Source organism: Zootoca vivipara, chromosome 8 (genome assembly GCF_963506605.1).
Source record: "Zootoca vivipara chromosome 8, rZooViv1.1, whole genome shotgun sequence".
NCBI lineage: Eukaryota > Metazoa > Chordata > Lepidosauria > Squamata > Lacertidae > Zootoca > Zootoca vivipara.
This window is the reverse complement of record NC_083283.1, coordinates 75,977,304-76,004,471: the sequence shown is the minus strand read 5'-3', so window position 1 is coordinate 76,004,471 and position 27,168 is coordinate 75,977,304. Positions and strand designations below refer to the sequence as shown.

The window sequence follows — 27,168 nt, the reverse complement described above, 5'->3', positions numbered from 1 at the left end:
CTTCCCCTTTGACTCCCGCAGGACAAGAAGGGCAGTAGAGACCACTGTTCACGTACACATGTTTCCTTTCAGGTTCTGTTTTCCTACTTATAAGTTTTTCTCCCCCCCCCTTTTTTTAAAATAGGGACTCTGCCATCTCAAGTAACAAGACCCCCCACAACAGCTCCATCAATCACATAGAGACGGTCCTTCAGCAGCTGGATGAGGCCCAGTCACAGATGGAGGAGCTGTTTCAGGAGCGCAAAATAAAACTGGAGCTCTTCTTACAACTGCGGATATTTGAGAGAGACGCCATTGATGTGAGCCTTCAATTTCTGCAGAAGTGTTGTGGTTCCCCCCCCCTCCTTTCTCGCCTAAAGGGTGGGCTGGGTTTAAAATGGGGAGTTTCACAAAAATATGAAGCTGTTGGGTGTTTCCTCTGATTGATTTGGTTTCTTTTAACCCCCCACAGAAAGAGACAGGACTGGGTATTGTAATCTCAGTGCTAATGCAGACAGTTATAGCCCTGGGAAAGTTCAATCTATTTTGCTGTCAAGGAGTCTGAATTTACAGCCATCCCCCTACCTGTTTTTCAGGAATGTTGTGTGAATGAATGAATATATCTGTTGAGACCAGAGAAAGAGAGACAATATAAGTACTCCTTCCAGTTTGCTTTGTTAGTTATCTGCTCCTTTCTCCTGTGAACGTCAGTCTCTTAAGCATCAATATATTTATGTCTGCATAAGTGCTTCTGATGCTCCATATGTTTTAGTTTTGGAAAGCTCCACAAACATTGGCAGTTCTTCATTCTATTGTTTTAAATTGCAAACACAAAACCTTTAATGCCATACATTGAGCATTTTTAAACTGGTTTTAGTTGAGTTCCTCTTTCACAATCCATGTTCAGAAACTGTGACTTACATAGATTAGACGAATCTTTATTTGCATCAGCCACTAGCCATAGCAATAAAACAAAATAAAATGTACTGAAGATAGAGGTAAAAACTTAACTATAGAAAATGCATTTTGGGGGTTTTCATCAATAATCAAATAATATTCTAATTGCCCCCGCTAAAAAACCTCTGAGCAGATGATTCCCAACCACATACTCAATGCTTCCCATTAAATCCATTTTAAAACTTCAGCTGAGGCGAGTGTGAAGTCTGTCTTCCTCCATCCAATATTAGTGTTGCCCATTCTGCCTCTCTTCTTCAGTTCATGTCCTTTGATTTGTGTTCCAGCCAGCTGTTGAACATACAAATAGATGCCTCTGTCCTCCTTCAAACATTGACGGCAAACTAAAGTCGTCTCACTATGAGTTTATGAACAGCCGCTTTGAGATAGATGGCTTATATAGATTTCAGGTCTGGTTTTCATTTGTCAGCTTGTAATCGGCCTCTGTCCTTTAAACTGTCCAATCTGGGGGCTCCGTGGAACTTGTCTTTCCCTCAGAAGTGAAGTTCAAAATGTCTCTTACAATCTTTTAGTGCCACCAGTCTTGATTCCAGTTCAAGGAGATCCCACCTTTTCAAATACAGTTTCTCCTGTTCCAAAATGCTACCCAAGGTCTAAAAGGTTCTCATTGACCCATCAGCCCCTTTCACAACATTGAGACCTTACTCTTGTTAACTAGAACCTCCCATCTAATAATCTTTGTCTGATATCTAGGCTTCTTTGACTACAATTTCCCATTGTCTTTGGTATTCACACATACCACGGCTACCAACTCCTGCCAAATGTGGTGGGAAAAGGACCACGGCTTGTTATTGTTAGTGACTTCCTACATCTCATGATGACGGTCTCCTGTTCTCAAGGCATTCATTGGCCACAATGTTTGCATGTCTCCAGTGTACCTGAGATTCTCATGTTGGTTCCTTAGTGGTCTTGATCCCCACCGCCAAGGTGTTACAAAAAGCAAACGTGTTCTTGGAGAGTAGACTGCTTTGCTATTATTATTATTATTATTATTATTATTATTATTATTATTATTTTTACCAAGTTATTGGTCCTTTAATGCGTTTTGAGTTCCACCAGATAGCCACACCCTTTATTGCTTTTACTCGCTTGCTGAGTGTTTTCTTCTTCTTCTTCAACTTTGCCCGCTTTAGATCATTTCAGACCTTGAGTCCTGGAACGATGAGCTCTCGCAGCAGATGAACGATTTTGACACCGAGGATCTCACCATCGCCGAGCAGAGGCTCCAGCACCATGCGGACAAAGCTTTGACCATGAATAATCTGACCTTTGATGTCATCCACCAAGGACAAGATCTCTTGCAGTACGTCAATGAAGTGCAGGCCTCTGGTAAGATGCATGTGTCCCACCTTAACCAGGTTAATGGATTTATAGAGATTATCTGAGCTGATTTTAAGGCACCTAGGGCTCTGCAGACTCTTGGACTGAAAGAATCTCTGAGAGAATTAGGTGCTGCACATTGGGGGTGAAAACATACCTGTTATTTACCTTTATTAAAATACATTTCATTATGGATTAACACACATTCTGTTTTTAAATATAGACAGACACGGTCAGGGCTTTTCAGCTGAGCGGTTTCGGCTACTAAGCTCTGCCCTGAATAAGTACCTGGCGAAAACGTCAACTAATGTAATCTTGAAACTGTAAGCACAGAGGATATAAGCCATTGTATCCTTTAGTGAATCCAGTAGCTTGAGCACACGCTGCTGCTGTTTTTTTAAAGGGCCTAGTATGTTTTAACAAATGCCTTTTGAAAGTATCTCCTTTCCCTTAACCCCCTCCCCCAATTCAAAAGCAGTCTGCCATTTTTGTGTGTGGTTTGCTATTGGCAAAAGAGTAGTATATTTTTGCAAAGTCCTGAAAGGCAAGATTGACCTTAATGAAAGAATTTCTTCTTTCCTCTACATGTCAGACAGTAATAAAATATTTTGGGCACTTAGAGACCCTTTTCTCTCTGGGTTATTATTGTATTCATTGCCTTTACACTGTTTTTGGTTTTGTGGTATCAGCTAGTCAGTCATAGGCCCAAAGAACAACCAAGCCAAAAACCAAGGGGAGTATTGCTTACAAGCACCAAGACCAGAAGTCAGGTCGTGTCCCTGTTCAAAATAATGGTGGTTAACAGCAAAACGGATAAAAAAAATCCTTCCAGTAGCACCTTAGAGACCAACTAAGTTTGTCATAATCCTTCCAGTAGCACCTTAGAGACCAACTAAGTTTGTCATAGGTATGAGCTTTCGTGTGCTCGTACCTGTAACTGGCAAAACTGATGTATTTGAGTGTCTCCAACAGAAAAAGATGGAAATGATGCCCAATCTTTTGCTCTGTGGTTTTTAATTGCACTTTTAGCATTCGGGGGGAATTTGGGGAAATTGGCAAAATGTCTGAATTTTTGAAATTTCCCCCCCAAAAGCACAACTTTTTTGTGTCAGGAGTTTTACTTCTTGAAGTATGGCAACCCTACATATATTGCATTGCAATTCAAATTCCGTCAATTTCAAATTGAATATAAGAAACAAAAGAACAGTAAAAATGCAGCTAAAAACAAAAAAGAAGATTTGACGCAATGGATGTGCTATCTGCCGTCTTTGGCTACAAATTCATGGACACACCGCGGACAATCTGAATGAAGCTTGTGGGCTGATGGTGATCTGAAGCCAAAGTTTGGGAACCTCTAGTTTCTAGAGTGATGAAATGGATTCTAGTCCCCAAAAGCTTATGCGGTAATAATGCTGGTCTTGAGCAGAGCAGTCCTATTCCACGATCCCCCATGCTAGAGCTGGCTTTGTTGAGGGCCCTCTGGGTGTCAGGCTCTGCTGGCTGCAAGGGATGGAGTGGTGCAGGACTCCTGCCAAGAAGCTCCCAAATTTACCTGCACAAATTGCAGGCAGGAGCTACCAAAATGGGGCAGGCTGCCAACCACAGGCAGTCCAGCTACCAGCAACAGGCCCAATAGGAATCTGGAGCTGTGTAGCAAAACTCCATGGTTCTGCCACTCAGCTAAACTTCATTACTGCCCACAAGCAGTGTTTGAAACTCCCATAGTTCTGTGCGCATTTTGTGACAGGGAATCTCATGAGCGCGAGCAGTATCTGAGCTCTGGGCGCAGTACCATGCCTAAGATTTCAGATCAAAACTGCAGAGTGGAAGGAAAGGGGGACCTTTTTATGCCTCCCCACTTCCAGCTACTCTCTGAAGACTGGAGAAGGTAAAGGACCCCTGGGTTGTTACGTCCAGTCAAACTTGACTATGGGGTTGCAGTGCTCATCTTGCTTTCGGGCCGAGGGAGTCGGCGTTTGTCCACAGACAGCTTTCCAGGTCATGTGGCCAGCAGGACTAAACCGCTTCTGGCGCAACGGAACACTGTGATGGAAATATTATTCAGGGGTCAGCAAACTTTTTCAGCAGGGGGCTGGTCCACTGTCCCTCAGACCTTGTGGGGGACCGGACTATATTGGGGGGGGGGAATGAAAGAATTCCTATGCCCCACAAATAACCCAGAGATGTATTTTAAATAAAAGGACACATTCTACTCATGTAAAAACACGCTGATTCCTGGACTGTCCATGGGCTGGATTTTGAAGGCGATTGGGCTCCGGATCCAGCCCCCAGGCCTTATTTTGCCTACCCATGCTTAAGAATATTGGGGAGTGGGCAGGGGAAGGACTAGACCATGTGGAAAATGAACGTAATATTTTAGCTGCAGTTCATTCATTTTCAGCTTTGTTTTCTTTTTATTAAAAAAAGTGCGTAGATATTCTGTTGCTACGCCCATAACTTAGGTTTAAGGTGCCATTTAGCTCCTAGCTTTCGTATCTCAGTTTCTAACACTGCCCACAAGGGCTTGTATTGTTCTGTAAAGTGCCACAGGACTCTTGGCTCCCTTTTTTACTACAACAGACAAACACAGCTATACTTCCTGTAATTTTGCAGGGCAATTGTTACATTTATTAATTTTTTTAAAAAAATATAGTTTTATGGATGAAATGTTCAGAAAATGACATTTTAAACACAGACCTAGACTCCCATAAATCTACAGTCCTACCTTGGTTTTTGAACAGCTTAGTTCCCAAATGTTTTGACTCCCAAACGTCACAAGCCCGGAAGTGGCTATTCCGGTTTGCGAACTATTTTTGGAAGCCGAACGTCCGACGGGGCTTCCACGGCTCCTGATTGGCTGGAGGAGCGTCCTGTAGCCATTGAGAAACCATGATTTGGTTTTCGAACGTTTTGGAAGTCGAACGGACTTCCGTAATGGATTCCCAAGGTACGACTGTATATAACATCACACCCACACAAAAGGCCCCAAACTTTCACTGCCGCCTAGCCTGATGAAGAGCCAGATTTTACAACCTGTATAAATTAGCATCTTGTTTTCTGCTATTGATAGGGGCAGGGTTTTAGGTGGAGCTCTGAAGCACCATGGCAGCACTTCTCCCCTTCCTTGTGCCACTCCCTTCTGATATGCCAGCAAATAGTACCTGCACAGGTGGTGCTGTGGTCTAAACCCCTGAGTCTCTTGGGCTTGCGGTTCGACTCCATGTGACAGAATGAGCTCCCACTGCTCTGTCCCAGCTCCTGCCAATCTCACAGTTTGAAAGCACACTAGTGCAGGTAGATAAATAGGTACCGCTGTGGCAGGAAGGTAAACAGCATTTCCATGCACTCTGATTTCCGTCACTGTGTCCCGTTGTGCCAGAAGCAATTTAGTCCTGCTGGCCACATGACCTGGAAAGCTGTCTGTTGACAAACATCGGCTCCCTCGGCCTGACAGCGAGATGAGCGCCGCAACCCTATAGTCACCTTTGACGGGGTCCTTTACCTTTTTATTTTTTTAACCTGCGCTTGTCCAGTGGCTAAGCACCCACCTCTAAAAAGGCATAAACTTGACATATTATGCACGCAAATAAATGTGCATGGTACATTCGAGACACTAAGAGAATGAAGTATTGGGAAGTCCCAAAATAACTGCTGTAAAAGAATGGGAAATGTTGTTATTGTAAAACTGAAAACGAGAGAGAGAGAGAGAGAGAGAGAGAGAGAGAGAGAGAGAGAGAGAGAGAGAGAGAGGTATTGCTGTGTGATGCTGTGAAGGAACTTCAAATGGTACCTGTGTCTGCCAAGGTGTCATTTGCGAATGGTGCTTACAGGTGTCGAGCTGCTCTGTGACAGAGACGTCGACATGGCAACGCGGGTTCAAGACTTGCTGGAGTTCCTTCACGAAAAGCAGCAGGAGTTGGACCTGGCGGCTGAGCAGCATCGGAAGCACTTGGAGCAGTGTGTGCAGCTGCGCCACCTGCAGGCCGAAGTCAAGCAGGTACGAGGCAGTACTGTGCTACGTGCCCATCTGTTCGGTACACAACCTTCTTCATAAAATGGTCACGGGGATAGCGGTTGTACAAGCCTGTTTGAGGAAGCAGCAACCATGACACAACAGCAGTTTGTGTTAATCATTCCACTCTCAAAATCGAATGCCTTTCTGGGTCTGCGTCCATCTCCCACAAGTACCAAAATACCGTATTGTTCCCTGCGTGGCGATGTTTCTTTGCTTAATTTTTTATTTCAGTCCAAAATTGGGCGTGCTATATACATGGATGTACAATGTGCAGGGGTTAAAAATGAAGCTGCTTGAACCGCCAATCTCCCCCTCAAAAGCTTAGCAACTGTTTGCGGACCCTCCCCCCCCAAAAAAAAGCTCTTAATTTTTGGTTCAGAAAATAGGGGTCATTTTATACGTCTTAGGGGCATCTTATACACAGAAAAATACAGTACTTTTTAATGTACAAAAACATGACACTGGACTCCATAAAAGATACAGGAGTGGTCTATAGAAAGCTGCCCCCCAGGCAAGTTCCATCGAAATGAATGGGGATTATAGCATAGATGATGATGTGTGGGTTTTTTTAACCGCCCTTAATCCAAGAATCACAGGGTGGTTTACTGCCTGAAACCACAAAAATGGAATAACATAATAACAAACAAAGCAATAACCCCAAAACAACAATACACAAATAGTTTAAAAGGCCATAGATTGTTTAAATAGCCAGAGGTTTAGGAGAAGCAGAGTGTTTTCACCTGTAGCCTAAAGAAACATAGAGACCTCTCATTTCTGTAACTGATCTATGCTGTCAGCCAGGGTGGCAAAATGAAACCAGAGGCAACTAACTAGCCACTGTTAAAAGCAGAAGGTGGTATTCAGCTGAAGTTGTGGCTTTCAACCAGTGTGCCGTGGCACCCTGGGGTGCCTTGAATGATAGTAGGGGGTGCCGCAAGCAACACTGGCCTCTGTCCCCCTTTCCGTGCGTCCCTTCCTCTGATGCCCTCTCGCGTTTCTGCCTCCCAAAGGCTTGCACGGCTGTTTGTTGCAGCAGCCCTGGCTACAAGCTCCCCAGGTGAATGGTGCCTCTGGGGCTGGCCGGAGGGTTCTGGTTGCCAGGAGCTGAAGCAGCCGCGGAATAGGCAAGCAAGTGGGTGAGGGAGCCCAGCCAGTCAGTCTGCCAGCCCTCACTGTTGGGAATGGACAGATAAGTGGGCAAGCAGGCTGGCCTTTCTGGTGCTTGCTGTGTGCAAGGCCTGCCTGGGAGCTGAGTGCCCGGTGCTGAAGGGGAGCCTTTCCGCCATGCAGGCGTGGCAGCGCCCACTGCTGCCTCCCAAGGCAAGGTGCTGGCCTCACGCTCATCTTTCGCCAATCTCCGTCGGGCCGCTAAGACTAGAGGCATCCTCTTCCCAGGCCCTTGTGGGGCAGTGTGCGGAGGCACCTGTCTTTGGGGCAGACAAGGGTAGTGGCGGCTGCCGCCCAAAAAACTCCCAAGGAGAGGGGAGAGTAGACCAAGGGAGGGTGTTTGGAAAAGGGTGAGAGGCTGCCGGCTCTGCAGGCAAGGGGTGACATAACTGGGCCCCTGAGCCCCACAGGGGTACCGCAGAAAGAATGTGGTTGGTCAAGGGAGGTGTGGACTTGAAAAGGTTGAAAACCTCTGCGCTGAAGAATTACAACGGTGCAAAGCCTTTTAGCTGAAGTGATCCCACAGAGTTCTGCCTACGTTCTTAAACTTTACATTGGAGCTGTTCTCAGCAGATTGCTTTGTATGCATCATGGCACCGAAATTGCCTTACTCTGCTGCTTAAATTGCTGCTCTTAATAACTGCTGGGATATCACTGTATCTCATCTTACCCTTCCTGCTAAGTCTTTTGAGTGGTGGTGGTGGTGTTTTTAGAAGAAAAGTTTGTTACTTATCAGCCAGCCAGCTTGAGCACTCAGGACATCTGAACATGTATGCATCTGGTAAATTTTGCCCCCATTGTCAGAATTATTATTATTATTATTATTATTATTATTATTATTATTATTATTATTATTATTATTTTGCCTTCCAGCAGATGCGTTTGAGGCAGCTGAGAAATAAAAGTATAAAAAAAACCTAAATGCCAAAAAGCAACAGCAATCGTTACTACCCTCTATGAGTGTAATCTGTAAGGAAATTCACTATAAACTTCAACATGGCCAGCATGGTTTCCATGTTTGCTCCTTCTCGAGAAACTTCCTTCACAGGGGCTCTGTTGGAAACTTTATTTCACATTAGGAAATTAGATGGAGAAAATTTAAAATAAAATAGTCAAGTGTTTCACATTAGCATTGTCTCATGGATATGTTTCATATGCATGTTGATTTATCTCAGTCGACGTGCTAAAAGTTCTTAAGTTATTGTTTGTATTGTGAATTTAAGCATGTTAAGGAGCTGAGGCCAAAACAGTTCTATTTGCCCTCTTTTATCAATTTGCCTGAAGATGGATTGGTGGAATTTACTCACAAAAGACCAGTGAATTAGAAAACGCCCAAACATTGATCCTAATTCCATAGTCTTCCCAATGAAAAGGATTCCCAACTTGAGTTTCATCTCCGCAAGTCTTACGTTATAAGCCCTTTGGGGGTGGGGAGGTGGAAAGCTCTTTTTTATCTTTTGACATAAGTGATCTTGATGCAGAAATACACGTTACATTCTTAAGCCAGGAAAGAAGATGTCTTGCTGTTTTTCCTCTGAGATAGAAAAAGCTTTGCAGCTCGGCAGGTGTTCAACCATACAGAGAGAATTGCGTGTTTGCTGTTTGTTGCGTTGTCTTCCTGCGGCACTTGATCCACAGTTCCTTTAGCTAATGACCGTGACTTCCTGCCAGATTTGCTGCTGCTGGACTAGGGGACAGAAGGATACTTTCTTTTCTCCCCCCCCCCAAATATATTTATTAACTACACCTCGTTATCATTATTTATCTAAACATTTTTTATTTCTACAACCTCCCTGTACCTCCTAAACTTCTATTAATTCTTTTCAATGATATGTTTATTTCTTAAATACACTTTAAAAAAATTTCCAGTCTTCTTCCACCGCTTCTTTCCTCTGGTCTCGGAGTCTCCCGGTTAGCTCTGCCAGTTCCATAAATTCTATCATCTTCTTCTGCCATTCATCTATCCTTGGTACTTCTTCATTCTTCCAATTCTTAGCTATTAATATTCTTGCTGCTGTTGTGGCTTACAGAAAAAAATGTAACATCTTTCTTAGGTATTTCCTCTCTAACTATCCCAAGTAGGAAGGCTTCTGCTTTCTTAACAAAGGTGTTTTTCAACACTTTTTTCAATTCATTATAAATCTTTCCCCAGAAGTCTCTTACTTGGGGGCAAGTCCACCACATATGGTAAAAGGTTCCTTCTTGTTTTTTACACTTCCAACATTTATTACCATGTTTATGATAAATCTTAGATAATTTTACTGGTGTAAGATACCATCTATACATCAGAAGGATACCTTCTTAGTGGTTACGCCAAGCTTTGGCTTCGCTAAAATGGCGGGTGGTACGAATAATCTGATGAGACATGCATTACTATTTTTTAAAAGTTTGCTCTACAAAGATGCAGGAGATTGATAGTTGGAACACTTTGTATTTCTGGTGTTCTTTGTGCCCTTTAGAGCGTGTCCCTGACTTTACTCTTTAAGGCTCATGATTTTTGCAGGCATACAGTAATTTCTTTTTAATTAGGTTTCTTCTGTGTAGTCAAGGTAAAAGAAGCCATGCTGTGTAAAAAATAATAATAAGAAGAAGTACGGTTTCTGTCTTCCTAGGACGTTTTGCCAGTCTATTTTTTACTGTTCATCTTACTTTAATAAAGTACATATCTGCAGTTGGTATTTTATCTCTTGCCAGAAAAAAACGCAGCTACATGTTGAGCTGCCACTCTTAAGAATGTTGTGGCTTTGTTTTCCACATAGTGCTGAGTTTAACCAAAGCATCCATTAACAGGACACAATGGGATCGATCTCCTTTGTTCTATTTAATCTTCCTTTGCAGAGAAAAGGGCTCTGTACTTTTGTGATCCTTATCGTAAAAGGGTGATCTCTGTAGCACTTGGTCCATCATTGCGTAGGTGCATTGTGCTTTTGCCACACTTCCTAGGATGAAGCGATCAGGTGTGAACCCACCCACCCTGTTCCACCTATTCCCTTGCACATATTCTCCCACCTCTGCTAAGGCGCCCTCTTCCACGATGGCCCTTTTAGAATCCTGATTAAATTTCCATTCATAGCAATCAAATGTATGGTAAGCCAGGATTTGAGGAGGTGGGAGGAGGGATGGGAATCCACAGCCCCAAGACTCAATCCCAACTAGGAAGTATGCTGTTTCCCATGGGCGTACCCAGCGAGGGGCGGGGGGGCAGCTGCCCCCCAGAAGCTAAAAGGGGGGTGGTGGTGAGCTGTAGCCTCACGCTACAGGCTCCCTGCTGCAGCGGCTCCTCTTCGCCCTTGTGCTTCGTTTTGTGGCTTGTTCTGTGACCACCTATGCCGTCAAACCTGCCCGCGGGAGTTCGCGGCAGGAGCGGGGTGAGAGGAGCAGCGGCAAGGTCGGGAGAGAAAGCGCTTGAGTTGTGCGCGAGGGAGAGCGCGCACGTGTTTCCTCTTCCCTGCCACCCTCGCCTTCGCCAGGCTTCTCTCCTGAGCGCCGCCTCCACCAGCGGATTTGCCTCTGAACGCGCCTCCTCCAGCTTCTCCAGAGCCGGCAGCTCAAGGCAGGCGATCGCGGCTTTGGGAGATGGAGCCTGGCTTACCGGGTGATGGTTGGCTGTGAGAGAGAGCCACGGAAAGCCGCCGCTTTTGCGAAAGCCGGAGAGAGCTATGATTGGCGTGCGCAGCTGGGGGAGCGCATCGGGGAAGAGGGGCGGGGAAGGGGAATCGGCCAGGGCAGTCAGAGGGGCAGTGAAGGAGGCGCAGCAGCGATGGCTCCCTCCGACACCGTCCCCGCCGCCGCCTCTCTCTCGGCAAGGAGGAAGGGGGGGAGGTATAAAAAGAGCTTGCACTGTGTGACCGCCCCCTCCCCTCCGGGGGGCGTGGACATTGACCATGCCTCCTGGGGGGGGATCCCGGCCACGTCATCGCCAGCCAGCAACCCCCCCCCTAGTTTTGATCCTGGGTACGCCCATGCTGTTTCCTCTACGGAAAAGGATGGAAAGCCAAAGTATGTTTGATAATAAGCTGGTGAAAGCTGAACTTTGGAATAATCTGATGTTGGCACCATCATTAACATTACAGCGTGACATTACAAATTCCCCCATCTTTGAGTATTGCTCTCTAACAATAGGAACATTTTCAGATGTATTGCTCTAGACCAGGGTTTCCTAAACTTGGGCCTCCAGCTGTTTTTGGACTATAACTCCCATCATTCCTAGGCACCGGGTAGCAGAACCAGTGGGGTCAGGGATGATGGGAATTGTAGTCAAAAACCAGCTGGAGACCCAAGTTTGGGAAGCTGCTCTAGACGTAAGGAGAACGTTCTAAACCAGCAGTTCTCAAGCTTTTTTTTCCTCTGGGCCACGCTTTCAGAATAAGAATTTGCTTGCACCGCACTGAATTTTATATTGTTAAGAAGTACGTTGGAAAACCCAAAGAAACAACTCCTAGCAGTGCTTGGATTCTAACATAGAGCACAACTACTTTATCATATGATCACGGGACATCCAGAGAGTATAAAACAGGGGTGGCCAACTCCCAAGAGACTGTGATCTACTCACAGAGTTAAAAACTGGCAGTGATCTACCCCCTTTTTTGGGGTTCAGGTCAAAGTTGTTGAGCTTTTTTTCAGGGAGGAGGAGGAGGGGCTGTTTTTTAGGGGTTAGGTCAAAGTTTTTGAGTGGTTTTTTTTAGGGAGGAGGAAAGTGCCGTTTTGATGGGCTGCAGGGTGAAAATGTTGAGCTTTTTTAAGGGGAGCCATAGTTGTTGAGCTTCTTTGGGGGGAGCCAGTGATCTACCAGTGATCTACTACAGATGTCCAGTGATCTACTGGTAGATCACGATCTACCTGTTGGACGTGCCTGGTATAAAACAATGCAGCTACATAAGAACATGGATCATTCCCAAAATATAAAGATAAATGAGTCTTATTCCGCACACTGTTAGAATGGTGGTTCTGGATCACGGCGGGGATTGTCTTCAGTATCACTTGATAGTTGTGCTTTCATTTTGAAAAGATACCCACCCATATTCTGCAAATAAATAAATACTCTGATACTATACTGTATTATACTATACTATATTTAAATGTTTAAATATTTGCTTTTCCTGGAATCTTCCTGCCACTCCCTTTGAGAACCGCTGTCCTAAGCTGTGCTCTCTCTCTCCTGCTGCATTTCAGGTATTGGGCTGGATCCGAAATGGAGAGTCCATGTTAAATGCCGGACTGATCACTGCTAGCTCGCTACAAGAGGCTGAGCAACTGCAGCGCGAACACGAACAATTCCAGCATGCAATAGAGGTAAAAGTGTTTTTGGCTATTACTCTCGACTTTGCGGTCCAGCAGAGCGCGCAGAGATACCTTTCGTCCTCTTTTTGCCCATACACTAGAGGAACAACTCGTTTTATGGTTTTGAGTTTGCTGGTTACTTTATGGATCATGTGTCAGATGAATTATGTTTAAATCTCCTGATGCCAGTAGATGGCTTAAGAAACAAGGCAGTCCTTGTCTGATTTTTCACGAGTCTGTCGCTAACTATATTTTACACACGAGTAGAGATGTTAGTCAAACGGCCGTTTGCCTGTTGATGTGTATCAGCCAGCAAAAAAACCGACTAAGGTATTTGTCAACATGGCACAACGACCTGTGAAAGGTTCCTAAAGATGGGGAAATAGTATTTTGGCTCCTGCTTAGTGAAAGTCTTCATGCAGAATGTCCCAGATTCAGTCCAGGTCTCCAAAAGACACTTTTGTAAAATGCTGGCGAACCACTGGCAGTCAATGTAGACGCAATATTGAGCCTGAACCCTTGCTAGTCTGACTCTGCTTAAAGCAGCTTCCTCGCCTTCTTGCGATAGCATCAGCCCTCAGTGGGACAAAACGGAGACTTAAAAACTTTGTTCATAAATTTGATTTCCGGTTACCTTTTGAGCGGCATTTGTGGCTTTCACTGTGCATTTCGCCGGCTGGAATTCATTGCTGAAGATTTATTAACCAAAAGATAGTTCATTTGCTATGGGGGGTATCATCATTTTCCATTGCTAAATGCCACACACTACCATGAAGCAATAATGTGGAAAGCCCTCGGGCCACTGCTAACGTGCATCTTATTTAATGTGCTTCTTTAGTTTAATGCGGCTGCCAGGACCATATAACACCGGTCCTGAAAGATCCCAGTACATTTCCAAGCCCAGTTCAAAGTGTTGGTGTTGACCTTTAACACCCTAAACAGTTTCGGCCCCGTATACCTGAAGGAGTGTCTCCACCACTGTCATTCATCCCTGAGATCCAGCTCTGAGGGCCTTTTGGGGGTTCCCTCACTGTGAGGTTACAGGGAACCAGGCAGAGGGCCTTCTCGGTAGTGGCACCCGCCCTGTGGAACAACCTCCCATCAGATGTCAAGGAATAAACAACTATCTGACTTTTAGAAGACACCTGAATGCAGCCCTGTTTTGGATGTTTTACAATTTGTTGTAAGCTGCCCAGAATGCCTGGGGCAACCCAGTCAGATGGGTGGCTTATTATTACTATTATTATTATTATTATTATTATTATTATTATTATTATTATCATTATCATTATTACTACTACTACTACTACTACTACATGACCAGCAACAACCAGGGTCCTCAAGTAACTTTTAAATCCTGTTCTAATCTTGACCTTACTTGGGATAAGCGACGACTAAAATAGAGGCCCAAAGCATTGAAAACAACTGCTGTATGGTTTTAACTTTTTTTCTGGTAATACATAGTGAGACGTGAGTGCTTAAGATTGCTAAAAGTAAAATCCTTTGCTTTTATCCATTGGGAAGCTTTTTATTTTCAGAAATCCTTGGTGCTACAGTAACTGCCTTCAGTTCTACTGTCGTTCTGTGGAGTTTTCCGTTTTCCCTTTCTGTTGTTCACAGTTTGCAGTGTCTGTGTCCTCAATCTTGGCAGCTTTGGTAAATTTTCAGTATAACATTCCTCCCCTTTAGAATCTGCAGTGTAGATATTTGTCCTTTTAGGGGATAAATGTGTAGGAATTATAACCGGGGGCTACTTTGGTAGAGTGCGATAGAGCGGGCTATATACTGGTTATACTTAAGAATTCCAGAGCAAAGTTAGATTTCAAACCTGGAAATTCTGCTTTCCCTCCAGCACACCCTCTCTGCGTCTCCTTTTTATTTATGCATTTGTTTTCTAACATTCACACCCCTCTTTTCTTCCATCAGATCCCAGGGTTTTTTTACGTGAGTTTTTGCTAAAAGCAGCAAATGTCTAAGTAAAAAAGGGGCCCAGGAATCTGCGTGGCCACAGAGCATTTAATAGTAACCTGTAGCAAGCAAAACAGTTCAGTACATTTATGCTCTGCTGCAGTTCTTAAACAAATATCTACTCTTCATTGCTGTAAGGAAGTACCTGGTTACTAATACCAGCCTACCTCACAGGGCTGTGGTAAGGATACTGTGAAAGTATCTGATAACCACTTTGAAAACTCAACAGTAATAGGATTGAAGCTTGCTTTCAAAAGTGATATTTAAAATTACAGAAAATCGGTAATAAAGCATTTTGGCAGTGTAGGTGGAAAACAGTTGTATGGGCTTCCCTCTACACACATTCAATGAACCCATCACATCAGCATCGTAGCTGCAGGACACCCCCTCCCTTCACTGCATGCACATTATTGGGGTGTTTTCAGTTTGCCCACATCCCTCTCTAAGGGATCAGGAACACACCGCCTTTGAAGAATTCCTGGTCATGTTGAAAGAGGAACGCATCTGCAAGAATAGGCATGCAGTCACATAGCAGACAGCTGAAAAATGGCCACATGGCAGGGGGAAGCCTGCTCTCTCCACCACCAACACCTCACCCCCAACCCAGGAGCATTGCAGAAGACCTGATAAGTGGGACAAACCTACTCCCAAAGTGTCCCACTTAGAGGTTATAGAGACACCCCCTTTTTGCAGATATGCCCACTTCATATAATTCGGACAGTTGCTCCAGGTGTGGTGCTCTGGTTATGGCACGTGAAGCTTTGCGAGCACATAAAAAGGCAACCAGTTACTCCCAGTTTCCCGAGGCTGCTTGAACTGGGATCCAGTATGCGGAGCAACGGGCCTGCTGCCTAGTGCGCTCTGCTTTCCCTACCTACCCACTTTAAGGGTGTGCGACCTTTGCAGGCAGATTTATTACTCTTTAATTCACGTGCCGTGTAGTCCCCATTACAACCTAGACCTGGAATCCTTAAATATAATCAGGTGAAAGTGGTCTAATTTTTGTCTTGTGGGGGCTTGCTTTCTCTCGCTGCTGTATTGTTGCAGCTGTGTGTAGACTAGACGTAGATTACACAAAAGGTGTGTGCTCAGAGCCTAGCTTTTAGGGGAGGTGGTAGGGTGGTGGGGCCGAAATATGAAGGCTGTTATCAGCTTCTCAACTATTCCAGCTAGATGGGCAGCTGACTTTCCTTCCCTGTTAGAAGAAGCTATGCAGAACCAATGGAAAGAGAAATACTTGTCTCCGTGTAGTTTCATCAGTCATAGATGACCACTCCTTGATTTTTCCACCAGCATTTCAGAGGTTGCCCTGCCATTCCTGGTGGGAAAACACCCCCTCTCCCCAGTGTGGTACCCCCTCTCGGTGTGAAAAAAGCCTACCATCTTGCACAATATTATCAGAGAGCTTCTGGAGTATCTCTTCTGCTTCCCGTGGGGTTTGCAAAGAGGAGAGTCTGTTCTCCTGCCATGCCTCTGTCTCGTTACTTTTGCTGGCGGTGCTTTGGCTTGGCTAAGGAAGGCTGTCAGAAAGCCTCGAAACAAAGAAACACCCACCAAGAAGAGAGCCCTGCAACTAACCTCAATTCAGGAATTATGGGATCTGTGGCGTTTTTTGCGTCACAACCTCCTAATTTCTCCTGCAAAGTAACCCTTCAGAAAGTGGCCGCTCTCCCACTGATCCTGAACTATTTCATTCTATCTGAACGCAAGAGACCGTTCCGGTGAAATGTTCTAGATTCCTGTGGGACAATGCTTGGAACTATTCGCAGGTATCATTCAATGGGGGTGGGGAGAGAAAGTTTCACGATGCTATACACATAGCTCAAGGGAGTCACATGAATTATTATTGGTAAGAAATAACTCAGCCACTATGTGCACAGTGCTGTTTAGAGTAACATGTGGTGAGCTCTCGTTGCCCGGTCCCAGCTCCTGCCAACCTAGCAGTTCAAAAGCACACCAGTACGAGTAGATAATCAGGTACTGCCGTGGCAGGAAGGTAAACGGTGTTTCCATGCACTCTGGTTTCCGTCACGGTGTTAAATCAGTGTGTAGTCAGCAGTTTAGTCATGCTGGCCACATGACCCAGAAAGCTGTCTGTGGACAAATGCCGGCTCCCTTGGCCTGAAAGCGAGATGAGCATCGCAACCCCATAGTCGCCTTTGACTGGACTTAACTGTCCAGGGGTCCTTTACCTTTACAGTTTTGAGAAGGATTTCTAAGGGAGAGGTGGCACCTAGAAGTCAGTCCTAGGTGTCTTAACTGTTCTGGCTCATGGATAATTCTTTAGTAACACTTGTGGACAACACATACAACTGATGCCACATTTTCAGATACACCCACAAGGATAGTCCCAAAAGCCAGCACTTGGATACAGAACGCTACATTGAAGGGTTTGCTTCCTTGACCTAAAATTGGCCAGAGTTAGGGAAGGGAGAAAGAGGAAGAACATTTCGCTTGCAGTTGTCAGATTAATGAGTATTTAGCTCATGTGCAATCACCCATTTAACCGACAAGAGGCAGACGCGAACCCGTTTTGAAAACGCATGGAATGCTTTTCACGAATTAAGTGGCGTGTTCCGTTTGTATTTGATCAGAAAACGCACCAGAGCGCATTGCAAGTGCAGCAGAAAGCCGAGGCGATGTTGCAGGCTAATCACTACGACATGGACATGATCCGGGACTGCGCGGAGAAAGTGGCCTCTCATTGGCAGCAGCTGATGCTCAAGATGGAAGATCGGCTCAAGCTTGTGAACGCCTCTGTGGCCTTTTACAAAACATCGGAGCAGGTAGAGAATGGGGTGGCTGCTGGTAAATGGGTTTCAAGGGCCGGTTTCACGACAGATTGGTTTTAAAGCCCAAATTCACACAACTGAGGTTAATACGGGAAACCAATTCCATTTTACACTTGGTTCATTTGTGTGTTGCCATCCAGCTTTACAATAACAACACCTGAAAATGGAAACGCGCTCCTAGGCGTAACTCGAAAATGAGCACGATCTCTGTGTGTATATTTTTTGTATAAAACAAAACACCGTTTCCTGAATGGGCTGGGTTTCAGGTAGTAGGTGTATAAGTCCTGAAGCCTACTTTCTAGAAGTTTCTGTACCACTCTCCCCTTAACCTTGGTAGCTTATTGATTCCAGTTTAATTTAATTTGAGGCCAAAACTAGATATTAGTGAAGGCGAGAGGGTCCTGCTGCTGCCCTTGGAAGCAGAATCTCCATGCATTCTTCTTCGGTTTCTTAATTTTTCAAAGAGCGAGCCTTAAAAGTAATTGCAGCTCAGGAGCAATTAAGCCGTGCCAGTGCTAAAGATGGTCCTGCTCACATTACCAAGGGCTTGCTAACAACTGCTTCGTTCACTTGGCTTTAGCAGAATGGACCTGTGGTATTGAAGTAACCTCTGTTTGAAAACCACAAGTGAGGGAAGCTGGGAGTAGTCAAGAGATGTAATGTTGACCCACTGTTTGCATTGTGTGACTTCTGAGGAAGCTGTCAAATCAGGTTGTGGATGTGAAGTGAATGCCAGTCCTTTCAGTCTTCTTCTTCTTCTTCGGCAATCACTCATAGCCGAGTAAGATTGTCTTCCATGAACACGGTTTTAACAGTGAGTCCGTAAGTGACTGTGGGGGCCAATTCTGGATCCACACATCCTTCCACAGTGGGGACATACAGTAGGTTTCCGGGCAGCATTTGATCACTGTGAGGGTTTGCCAAGCGCGCTTTCCTCTTAGTGCATTTCTCCCTTTCGTCCTGAGTTTGAGCATCTTCAAAGCCCATTAAAAAATTGTCCAGTAGCACCTTAGAGACAACTAAGTTTGATCTGGGTACAGTATAAGCTTTCGTGTGCATGCACACTTCTTCAGATAACAGACGACTGTTAACAACTGGAATTAGTCCTATAGGAAAAAGCAAGGGATAGTATGCAGATGACCAAAAACGTCAACAGGTTTACCATACCCATTGAGTCAATCATAATATCCCACTATATATAAGGGTCTGGTGACTTCTGTTTCGGTGTATCTGAAGAAGTGTGCATGCACACAAAAGCTTATACCCAGAACAAACTTAGTTGGTCTCTAAGGTGCTACTGCACATTTTTTTAAAAAAATAATTTATTTTGACTGCGTCAGACCAACACAGCTACCTACCTGAATCTAGATTCAAAGCCCATGACACCTTTGGTAAAGGTTTGGTAAATTGGAGCACTCGTAGGCCAGTGTTTCCCAGTTAGACTACATTTTTTAAGATTTTCCTTGAGAGAGAGTCTTTAAACCTCTTTTGTTGACCACCAGCATTACGCTTTCCATTTTTAAGTTCAGAATAGAGTAGTTGCTTTGGAAGACGATCATCAGGCATCCGCACAACATGACATTTCAGTATTGATATGTTAGCCCTCATCCTGCAACAGAAACCCTTACTCTGTCTTTTCTTGCCTGTTGGCCAATAGGTATGCAGTGTCCTGGAAAGCTTGGAGCAAGAGTACAAGCGAGAAGAAGACTGGTGCGGAGGAGCTGACAAACTGGGCCCCAACTCGGAAACAGACCATGTGACGCCTATGATAAGTAAACACCTTGAACAGAAGGAGGCGTTCCTGAAGGTAACCATGAGAAGTTCATGTGCCCATGAACACTATATTTCTAGGGTGGGTTTTGCAACCGTGCATACGGTATAAAACGGGCAGACAAGATTGCCTAATCCATGGGTAGGCAAACTAAGGCCCGGGGCCGAATCCTGCCCAATCGCCTTCTAAATCCGGCGGGGACGGTCTGGGAATCAGTGTGGTTTTACATGAGTAGAATGTGTCCTTTTATTTAAAATGCATCTCTGGGTTATTTGTGGGGCATAGGAATTCATTCACCCCCACCCCCACCCCCCAAAATAGTCTGACCCACCAAATGGTCCTGAGGGACAGTGGACCAGCCCATGGCTGAAAAAGGTTGCTGACCCCTGGAATCCATTATGCAAGGATTGCCTAATTTGTGGAATTCTCTCCCCCTTGAGACAAGCCCTGCCCTTTTGTTTTCTTTCCTTTCACTGCCCCAAAGCCATACCTTTCCACCTAGGCTTTTTGGAAGAGTTGTGCGAATGCTCCACTGCCTACTAGTGATGATCTGCTGAGATCTGAGTACAGTATTATTTCTTTATCTTAACGTGTTTTAGCTGACGTTTTGAATTTGTTTTATTGTATGGTCTTATCGTACACTTAAGTTGTACCTACCCTATGTTGGTATTAGTGGGCCGCGGCGGTTCGAATCCCTGCGACGGGGTGAGCTCCCGTTGCTCGGTCCCAGCTCCTGCCAACCTAGCAGTTCGAAAGCACGTCAAAGTGCAAGTAGATAAATAGGTACCGCTCCAAGCGGGAAGGTAAACGGTGTTTCCGTGTGCTGCTCTGGTTCACCAGAAGCGGCTTAGTCATGCTGGCCACATGACTTGGAAGCTGTACGCCGGCTCCCTCGGCCTATAGAGCGAGATGAGCGCCGCAACCCCAGAGTTGTCCACAACTGGACCTAATGGTCAGGGGTCCCTTTACCTTTCTCCAACCTTAGTCATCCTTAGAGTAGTCCCATGGGAATCAATGGACTTTACTAACTTGGGTCCATCATCCTAAAGTGAAGGTGTTGCAGAGCGTGGAATCCTGTTCATGCTCGTGGAAGGGGTTTTGATCCTGCAGCTGCTTCCTCATAAAGGAGAAAAGGAGAGATGGTTTTTGTGTCTTTCTCCCTCCCTGTGCAGCCCTCAAAACTTGCCCCAAAACTTGGGGGGACGCTCCGGAAAAGGTGGTGGTAGTGGGCTGCAGGGGGAAGGGGAAAAACAGCAATAAATCACCTCCCCTTCCTCAGCCATTAGCAGCAGGTGTCCATTGAATCAAAAGCCCGTCTTATCAACTTAAGAACACCAATTGAATCCTCCTACCTAATATAAAATTCAAAAGCGGGTCCCTGGTGTGGCAGAGTTGAAGCCAGCGGCTGTCAATCCGTTTTTACTGTTTCTGCAGAGAAAAGGGACAAGGAAAGATGGGCTGGAAAGCTAACGGGCGGGTGCAGGATATAGAAGAAGGTTGCGGCTTCTCAAAATAGCAAATAAAAGCTGTCAAACATAGTGCAGTTAGTTAATTGGAGCAGAAGGCAGAAGAAGCGAGGAAGCACAAGGACATCAATCTGCTTGATTGCCCATTTAATATTGAGACAAGTTCGCTTTTTGCCGTTTCTGGCGGCGCTAAAAATAAAGGAAGGCTTACGAGATACCTTGCGAAAACAGCAGAGTCTTGCGGCAGTTTACAAAATTAATAGATTTAATTGTGGCATAAGCATAAGAGTCCACTTTGCCCATGAATGTTGTTGAATGAATAAGAACTCTCTGGCCAATGTAAAGGGCTTAACATAGTGACTTGGCCGGATCGAGGGCTTCCAGCAGTCACCTCTGCTACCACTTTTCCATTTTCTACTAATTGTGTTCAGATATCAGCAGCTCATTTTTAAAGTAGAGAGAAAGGAAAGGCTGCAGCGGTTAAGGCGAGTGTGTGTTCTGTAGTGTAAACTTATTGCTACTTTGTCCATTTAGGTGACCAGACAGTGGACCTCAATTCATACCATGCATGAAATTTCTTTATTTCTATTAGCTTTTCAGCTGCTACTAAACATGATCACTCAGAAGTGAACCTCATTTGAGTTCCTAAATCTACATTTAGGGCTGCAGCCTTTATTATATTAATGGGCACCTCTGTCTTCTGCCTCCAATATTCAGTTAGTCTCCTTGATTAGTAGCTTCAAGAGAATGATTTCAACGGAACTGAGTGCTGCTTGGTTTTTTTTTTAATGTTAAAGCTTGTTTTATTCTTTGGCCTGCTACCCGAAGAACTCCAAAACGAGCACTCTTGCTCTTTAGAAGATGGTATAATTAAGATATTTTTGCACTTAAGTCCTTCTCTGCTGGTGCCTACACAGCAATCGTGCTCCTCGTTTATAATCTGCAGATTATGAGTCCTAGCAAATAATGTAATAATTGAGGGCAGCTGGTCACATCAAGCAACTATTTCCCCATTAGTGTTTAAGAGCAAAACACAGCATGGAAATCTGTATAGAAAGCTTGCTGTGAAAAGATTTACTTTCTGTTCCTGAATCCTGAGTGTTGGAGGCCTGGTTTAGGAGGAGAGAGCTTAACCACAGCCTCATGTTTGGATGCTGCCCTAAACCAGACCTTGTTTTGGCTGCCACAAAATGCTAAAAGACTCCAATCACTGGGGTCCTCTGATGGGACATTTCTAGTGGTTCTCCACACCCCTGAGGTTCCTTTGGTCATCACTAGGGACCAAGCCTTTAGTGTGGCAGACCCTGCCCTGTGGAACTCCCTGCCATGGTAGAGATTCAACAGAAAGCATCTCTCCCTTCGGACAAATGTTGAAGCACCTTACAATATGCTTTTTCTTTTCTTTTCTTTTAACCAATCAGCATTTATTGATGTATTTAATGATGCCTTAGAGGCCATTTGGCTCGTTTTTATTTTTACATGTTGCATCCGGTCTTACTATATATATATTTTATGAGAGCATAGATTATAACTTTACAAATAAATAAATAAAAGGACTGGGGGGGGAGCAAAACTGGTGTAATCTCCTCCCCAGGGATAAGTGTGCTCACACTAAGCTATGTTTTTTGGCTCAGCATTATGTCTGAACATGCCCATGTAAAAATATGACCAGCGACTGTCCTATAAACTTAACTAAACTGCTTTTCTCTCTCTCTAAACCACTGTGATGATGTTTTCCTTGATAAAAAAATATAACTTGACAGTTGATGCCCTGCAGCCACACTCTGGAAAAAGTCCTAGCACGTGGTACTAGGAGAATTGAGGTTGGGGCACAAGGATCCATCCCACTTGCCAGGCATGGAACATCCATGGAAGAACATGGCACAGAGGAATTGAGCCTTCCTACTTGCTCATATCGGACACAGGTGGCGCTGTGGGTTAAACCACAGAGACTAGGGCTTGCTGATCAGAAGGTCGGCGGTTCGAATCCCTGCGACGGGGTGAGCTCCCATTGCTCGGTCCCAGCTCCTGCCAACCTAGCAGTTCGAAAGCACGTCAAAGTGCAAGTAGATAAATAGGTACCGCTCCAAGCGGGAAGGTAAACGGCGTTTCCGTGCGCTGCTCTGGTTCGTCAGAAGCGGCTTTGTCATGCTGGCCACATGACCTGGAAGCTATACGCCGGCTCCCTCGGCCAATAACGCGAGATGAGCGCCGCAACCCCAGAGTCGGTCACGACTGGACCTAATGGTCAGGGTTCCTTACTTGCTCATATAGAAGCATCTGTGTTGTGCAGCCCAAGAGGAATGGACCAAAATTTGCTTTGTTTGTTCAAGCCATTGCACGCACAAATTCTATAGTGGAATTTAAATTTCCACTTGTAGTGCCTAACATGACAAGCTCAGTTAGCATCACCTTGTGCATGCCTGCACTGATGTGTCTGTCTGTGGTCTCTTCCAGGCTTGCACGCTGGCACGGCGAAATGCTGATGTGTTCCTGAAATACCTGCACAGGAATAGCGTCAACATGCCAGGCATGGTGACTCACATCAAGGCCCCTGAACAGCAGGTGAAAAGTAAGCATGCACGATTGGCTGGGTTCCTGTTGATCTTAATAGAGTTCAACCATTCCGTTGGTAAGGCGGCGATACAGTTCTGGTTTATTCGGGTGGTACTCACGAAGCACAAACAAAACAATGGTGCAAATCAGCTGTGCATCAGCTGCCCCTGTTTGCTTGGACATCTCAAGCCATGCTAAGTGCAATAAGGAACTCCAGGCTGTGGTTGTCACCGTGTAAAAAATAAGGTAGTTTTTTTTAGGGGGGGAAGCACAAAAGTGGAAGTTGTGGAATTTATTGCAACTTGAGATAATATATTGATAACAAATTATAACAGTGCCAAACATTTAAGCATGTTTACTCTGTTTGTGTAAATTGCACACTTACCTGTGTCTGCGTGTGAAACAGAGTTTATTTTTGTTCCTTTTTGAATAAATTGTATCAGGTTTTATAAAGAGAGATACAAAGATTATAATCAAATATCTTTTTTTGTCCAGGCTAAAACTTTAATCTAGATCAGTGGTTCCCAACTTTTTTTTGGCCGTGCATCTCTAAAATCCTGACGCCCCACCTCCCCATGACATATAATTCTTATTATTGAAAAAGTGAACGCCTATTCATGTGGAGGAAGCCTAAAAGGCCATTCACTGTTAATAACTCATTCTCAAATTGCCCCCCCCCCCCACGTTGGGAACCACGGATCTAGATAAAATGAAAACATCGATCCAGAGGAAAAGAAAGAAAAAAGAAGAGGGGAAAAAGAGAGAACAAGAAAAGAATAGATAAAGAGAGAGATATATAGCATTAAGAAAGAGAGAGGTTAAAAAACTAAGAAACTTCCAATTAATTGTCTGTCAGCTATATATATATATAAATATACAGAGTTTCTATAACTTTCATATAAATAAAATATTCCACATATTCCACAAACCCGGCAGCACATTTATTTATTGCAAACTGCTAAATAAAACAAAATAATAGCTGTAGCAGAATTAACACAGAGAAAATGTTCAAGACCTATCCTTAAAATAAGCAGGAATCAGAATGCACAAAAATAATGAAATCAGTGTCCTATGTAGTGCTTATAGTTTTTTAAAGTCTTCCATGAAGTTAGTTGGTGTTTGCATATTAAAGCCCTGCACAGCTTGGCCGACTTGGGTCCCCAATACAACACCTGCTCTTACAGCAGCCTAACATACACCCCAGTTGTTTTCAAAGTCCCTCCTCTTGAGTGGCCACGCCATTGGAGGTGAGGCAGGTGATGACTGGGGAGAGAGCTTTTTCAGTTGTGGTGTCCCATTACTAGAACTCTCTACCCAGGTAAGCTTGCCTGGCACCTGTGTTAGTAACTTTTAAGTGCATGGTGAATATTTTTTTTATTTCTTGCTCCCCGGGCAGACTTTTAACACCTGGTGGTGTTGTGTTTTTTGTGATTGCTGGCTCTGTTTTTAATGCTTTTTCTGCACTCTGTTTTGTTGACTGTTCCTTTAAATAAAAAGATGGTTGTAAATCGAAGGGTGTTACAGAAATACGTTAAATGAATAAATAGACAAATCAATGTGTTTGAAAACAGCAAGCTGAGGACCAGTTAGGAGTATGGTGAACCCTTTGGAATGCGAAAATAAATTGCAGATCTCAGTGAGGAGCTGAAATAGCAACACTTTGTTTCATTTATTTTATTTTATATGTATATACATAGCTTTGTATTTATTTATTTTCATGCTGTACTGCTGATCTGCCATGAATTCTGGGACACTCAGTGGCCATCTTTGGATGATCGTATCTCCATTTAATAAGCCAAGATACGAATGGATCTAGTATCTCTGCACTTCTCCCTTTGTGCAAGCAAATGAACATACCAGGAAGTCTTCAGTTAACACTAGTTTCTCATTAGGTCTGAACTGGGATGCTATGACCAGTGGTTTCAGAACAAACCAGGATATGAATCCGACTCTCAACTATGATTTCATATCCTGGCTTGTTCTGAAACTGTCAGCCTTACGTTCCCAGTTTGGATGCAGTGGGACACATCGGTTAATGATAGGAAGATTTGCTGGCTTGTTCACTCACATAAGGGGAGGTGGGTGTGTACAAGGGTACTAAGCCAATATATGATAATCCAAACACAGTTAGTGAATGAGTAAGGACATACCCTGGTATCCCCAAAATTCAAGCAGGCAGCACTGGGTGTAGAAGTTATTGCTTGCGAGAGTTGCTTCATGCATTGAGCACTTGCAATAACAACATAAAGGCCCTATTTAAATGTAAGACACAGATACACCAGACACATTAAGGACCCGGGTGGTGCTGTGGTCTAAACCACCGAGCCTCTTGGGCTTGCCGATCGTAAGGTCAGCAGTTCGAAGCCCCACAGCGGGGTAAGCTCCCGTTGCTTTTCCCAGCTCCTGCCAACCTAACAGTTTGAAAGCACACCAGCGCAAGTAGATAAATAGGTACCACTGCAGCGGGAAGGTAAATGGCGTTTCCATGCGCTCTGGTTTCTGTCATGGTGTTCTGTTGTGCCAAAAGCGGTTTAGTCGTGCTGGCCACATGAGCCGGAAATCTGTCTGTGGACAAATGCCGGCTCCCTTGGCCTGAAAGCAGAGATGAGCGCCGCACCCGAAAGTTGAATTTGACTGGACTTAACCGTCCAGGGGTCCTTTACTCTTTACACAAGACACAAGAAGATTCAACCTTTCTACATACAAAATACTGAATTTGTATTCCAAGAGCAATATGTGAGATTTAATGAAATTTGTTTTTCAGTCTGCTCTCTTGCCACTGCTGCTTGTTTTCAACTATTGCTGATGTATGCCTGACTTCCTTATGTTCATTTCAGTTACCTCAACGGCTTGCCAGATATATCAGTTCCATAGGCATTTGCTTTTTGCTCAGCACACCGATTTATTTGTCCTATTTATGATCCGGCAGATATCCTGAACGAACTCTTCCAGAGGGAAAACCGTGTCCTACACTACTGGACAATGAGGAAAAGACGCCTTGACCAATGTCAGCAGTACGTGGTCTTCGAAAGGAGCGCCAAGCAGGTCAGGGCCTGTATTTTAAGCAGCCTTTTCTTCCTGACGCTGTTGGATTGGAATGCCCATGTTTGCTTGCAGCCCTTCTCCCAACAGGCAGCCGAGAAGCGAGCGGCATCATGTCTCACTGATTTGTATAGCCTGTGCTTAAAAAATGCCCTTTTGTCCCTTTTCTCCGTTGCGGCAATGCTGAATTTTCGTGCCAGTGTGTCGGCACTCTAACCTCTAGTCCTTTTGCACCACAAGGAGTTTCAATCAGCACGATGCTGCTTGCGAGGAGGCCATAGTGTGCGAAGTGCTGCACGTGCTAATAAATCCCTAACAGAGCCTAGGGCAGGCATAGGCAACCTTGGCTCTCCAGATGTTCTGGAACTACAACTCCCATGATCCCTGACTACTGGCCCTGTTAGCTAGGGATCATGGGAGTTGTAGTTCCAAAACATCTGGAGAGCCAAGGTTGCCTATGCCTGGCCTAGGGCTTGCTGATCAGAAGGTCGGCGGTTTGAATCCCTGCTACGGGGTGAGCTCCCTCTGCTCGGTCCCAGCTCCTGCCAACCTAGCAGTTCGAAAGCACATCAAAGTGCAAGTAGATAAATAGGAACCGCTACAGTGGGAAGGTAAACGGTGTTTCTGTGCGCTGCTCTGGTTCGCCAGAAGCGGCTTTGTCATGCTGGCCCCATGACCTGGAAGCTGTACGCCGGCTCCCTTAGCCAATAACGCGAGATGAGCGCCACAACCCCAGAGTCGGTCACAACTGGACCTAATGGTCAGGGGTCCTTTTACCTTTACCTATAAATGACTTGCTTTTAAACTACAGTAGGTTGTATGCTGGTGGCTCACTAG

At 44.7% G+C, this 27,168-nt stretch overlaps 1 protein-coding gene across 8 annotated transcripts in view; it reads left to right on the top strand.

The window, feature by feature from the left end:
• TRIO (trio Rho guanine nucleotide exchange factor) overlaps positions 1-27,168 on the top strand; it is a 254,175-nt gene that overhangs the window by 119,617 nt on the left and 107,390 nt on the right. For all 8 annotated transcript variants that reach the window (XM_060278041.1, XM_060278045.1, XM_060278044.1 and 5 more), the window contains exons 13-20: positions 125-299; positions 2,088-2,283; positions 6,105-6,271; positions 12,629-12,748; positions 17,299-17,490; positions 19,154-19,303; positions 23,191-23,305; positions 26,219-26,334. In XM_060278041.1, the coding sequence (XP_060134024.1) occupies positions 125-299; positions 2,088-2,283; positions 6,105-6,271; positions 12,629-12,748; positions 17,299-17,490; positions 19,154-19,303; positions 23,191-23,305; positions 26,219-26,334 (1,231 nt within the window). The remainder of the gene's footprint in view (positions 1-124; positions 300-2,087; positions 2,284-6,104; positions 6,272-12,628; positions 12,749-17,298; positions 17,491-19,153; positions 19,304-23,190; positions 23,306-26,218; positions 26,335-27,168) is intronic.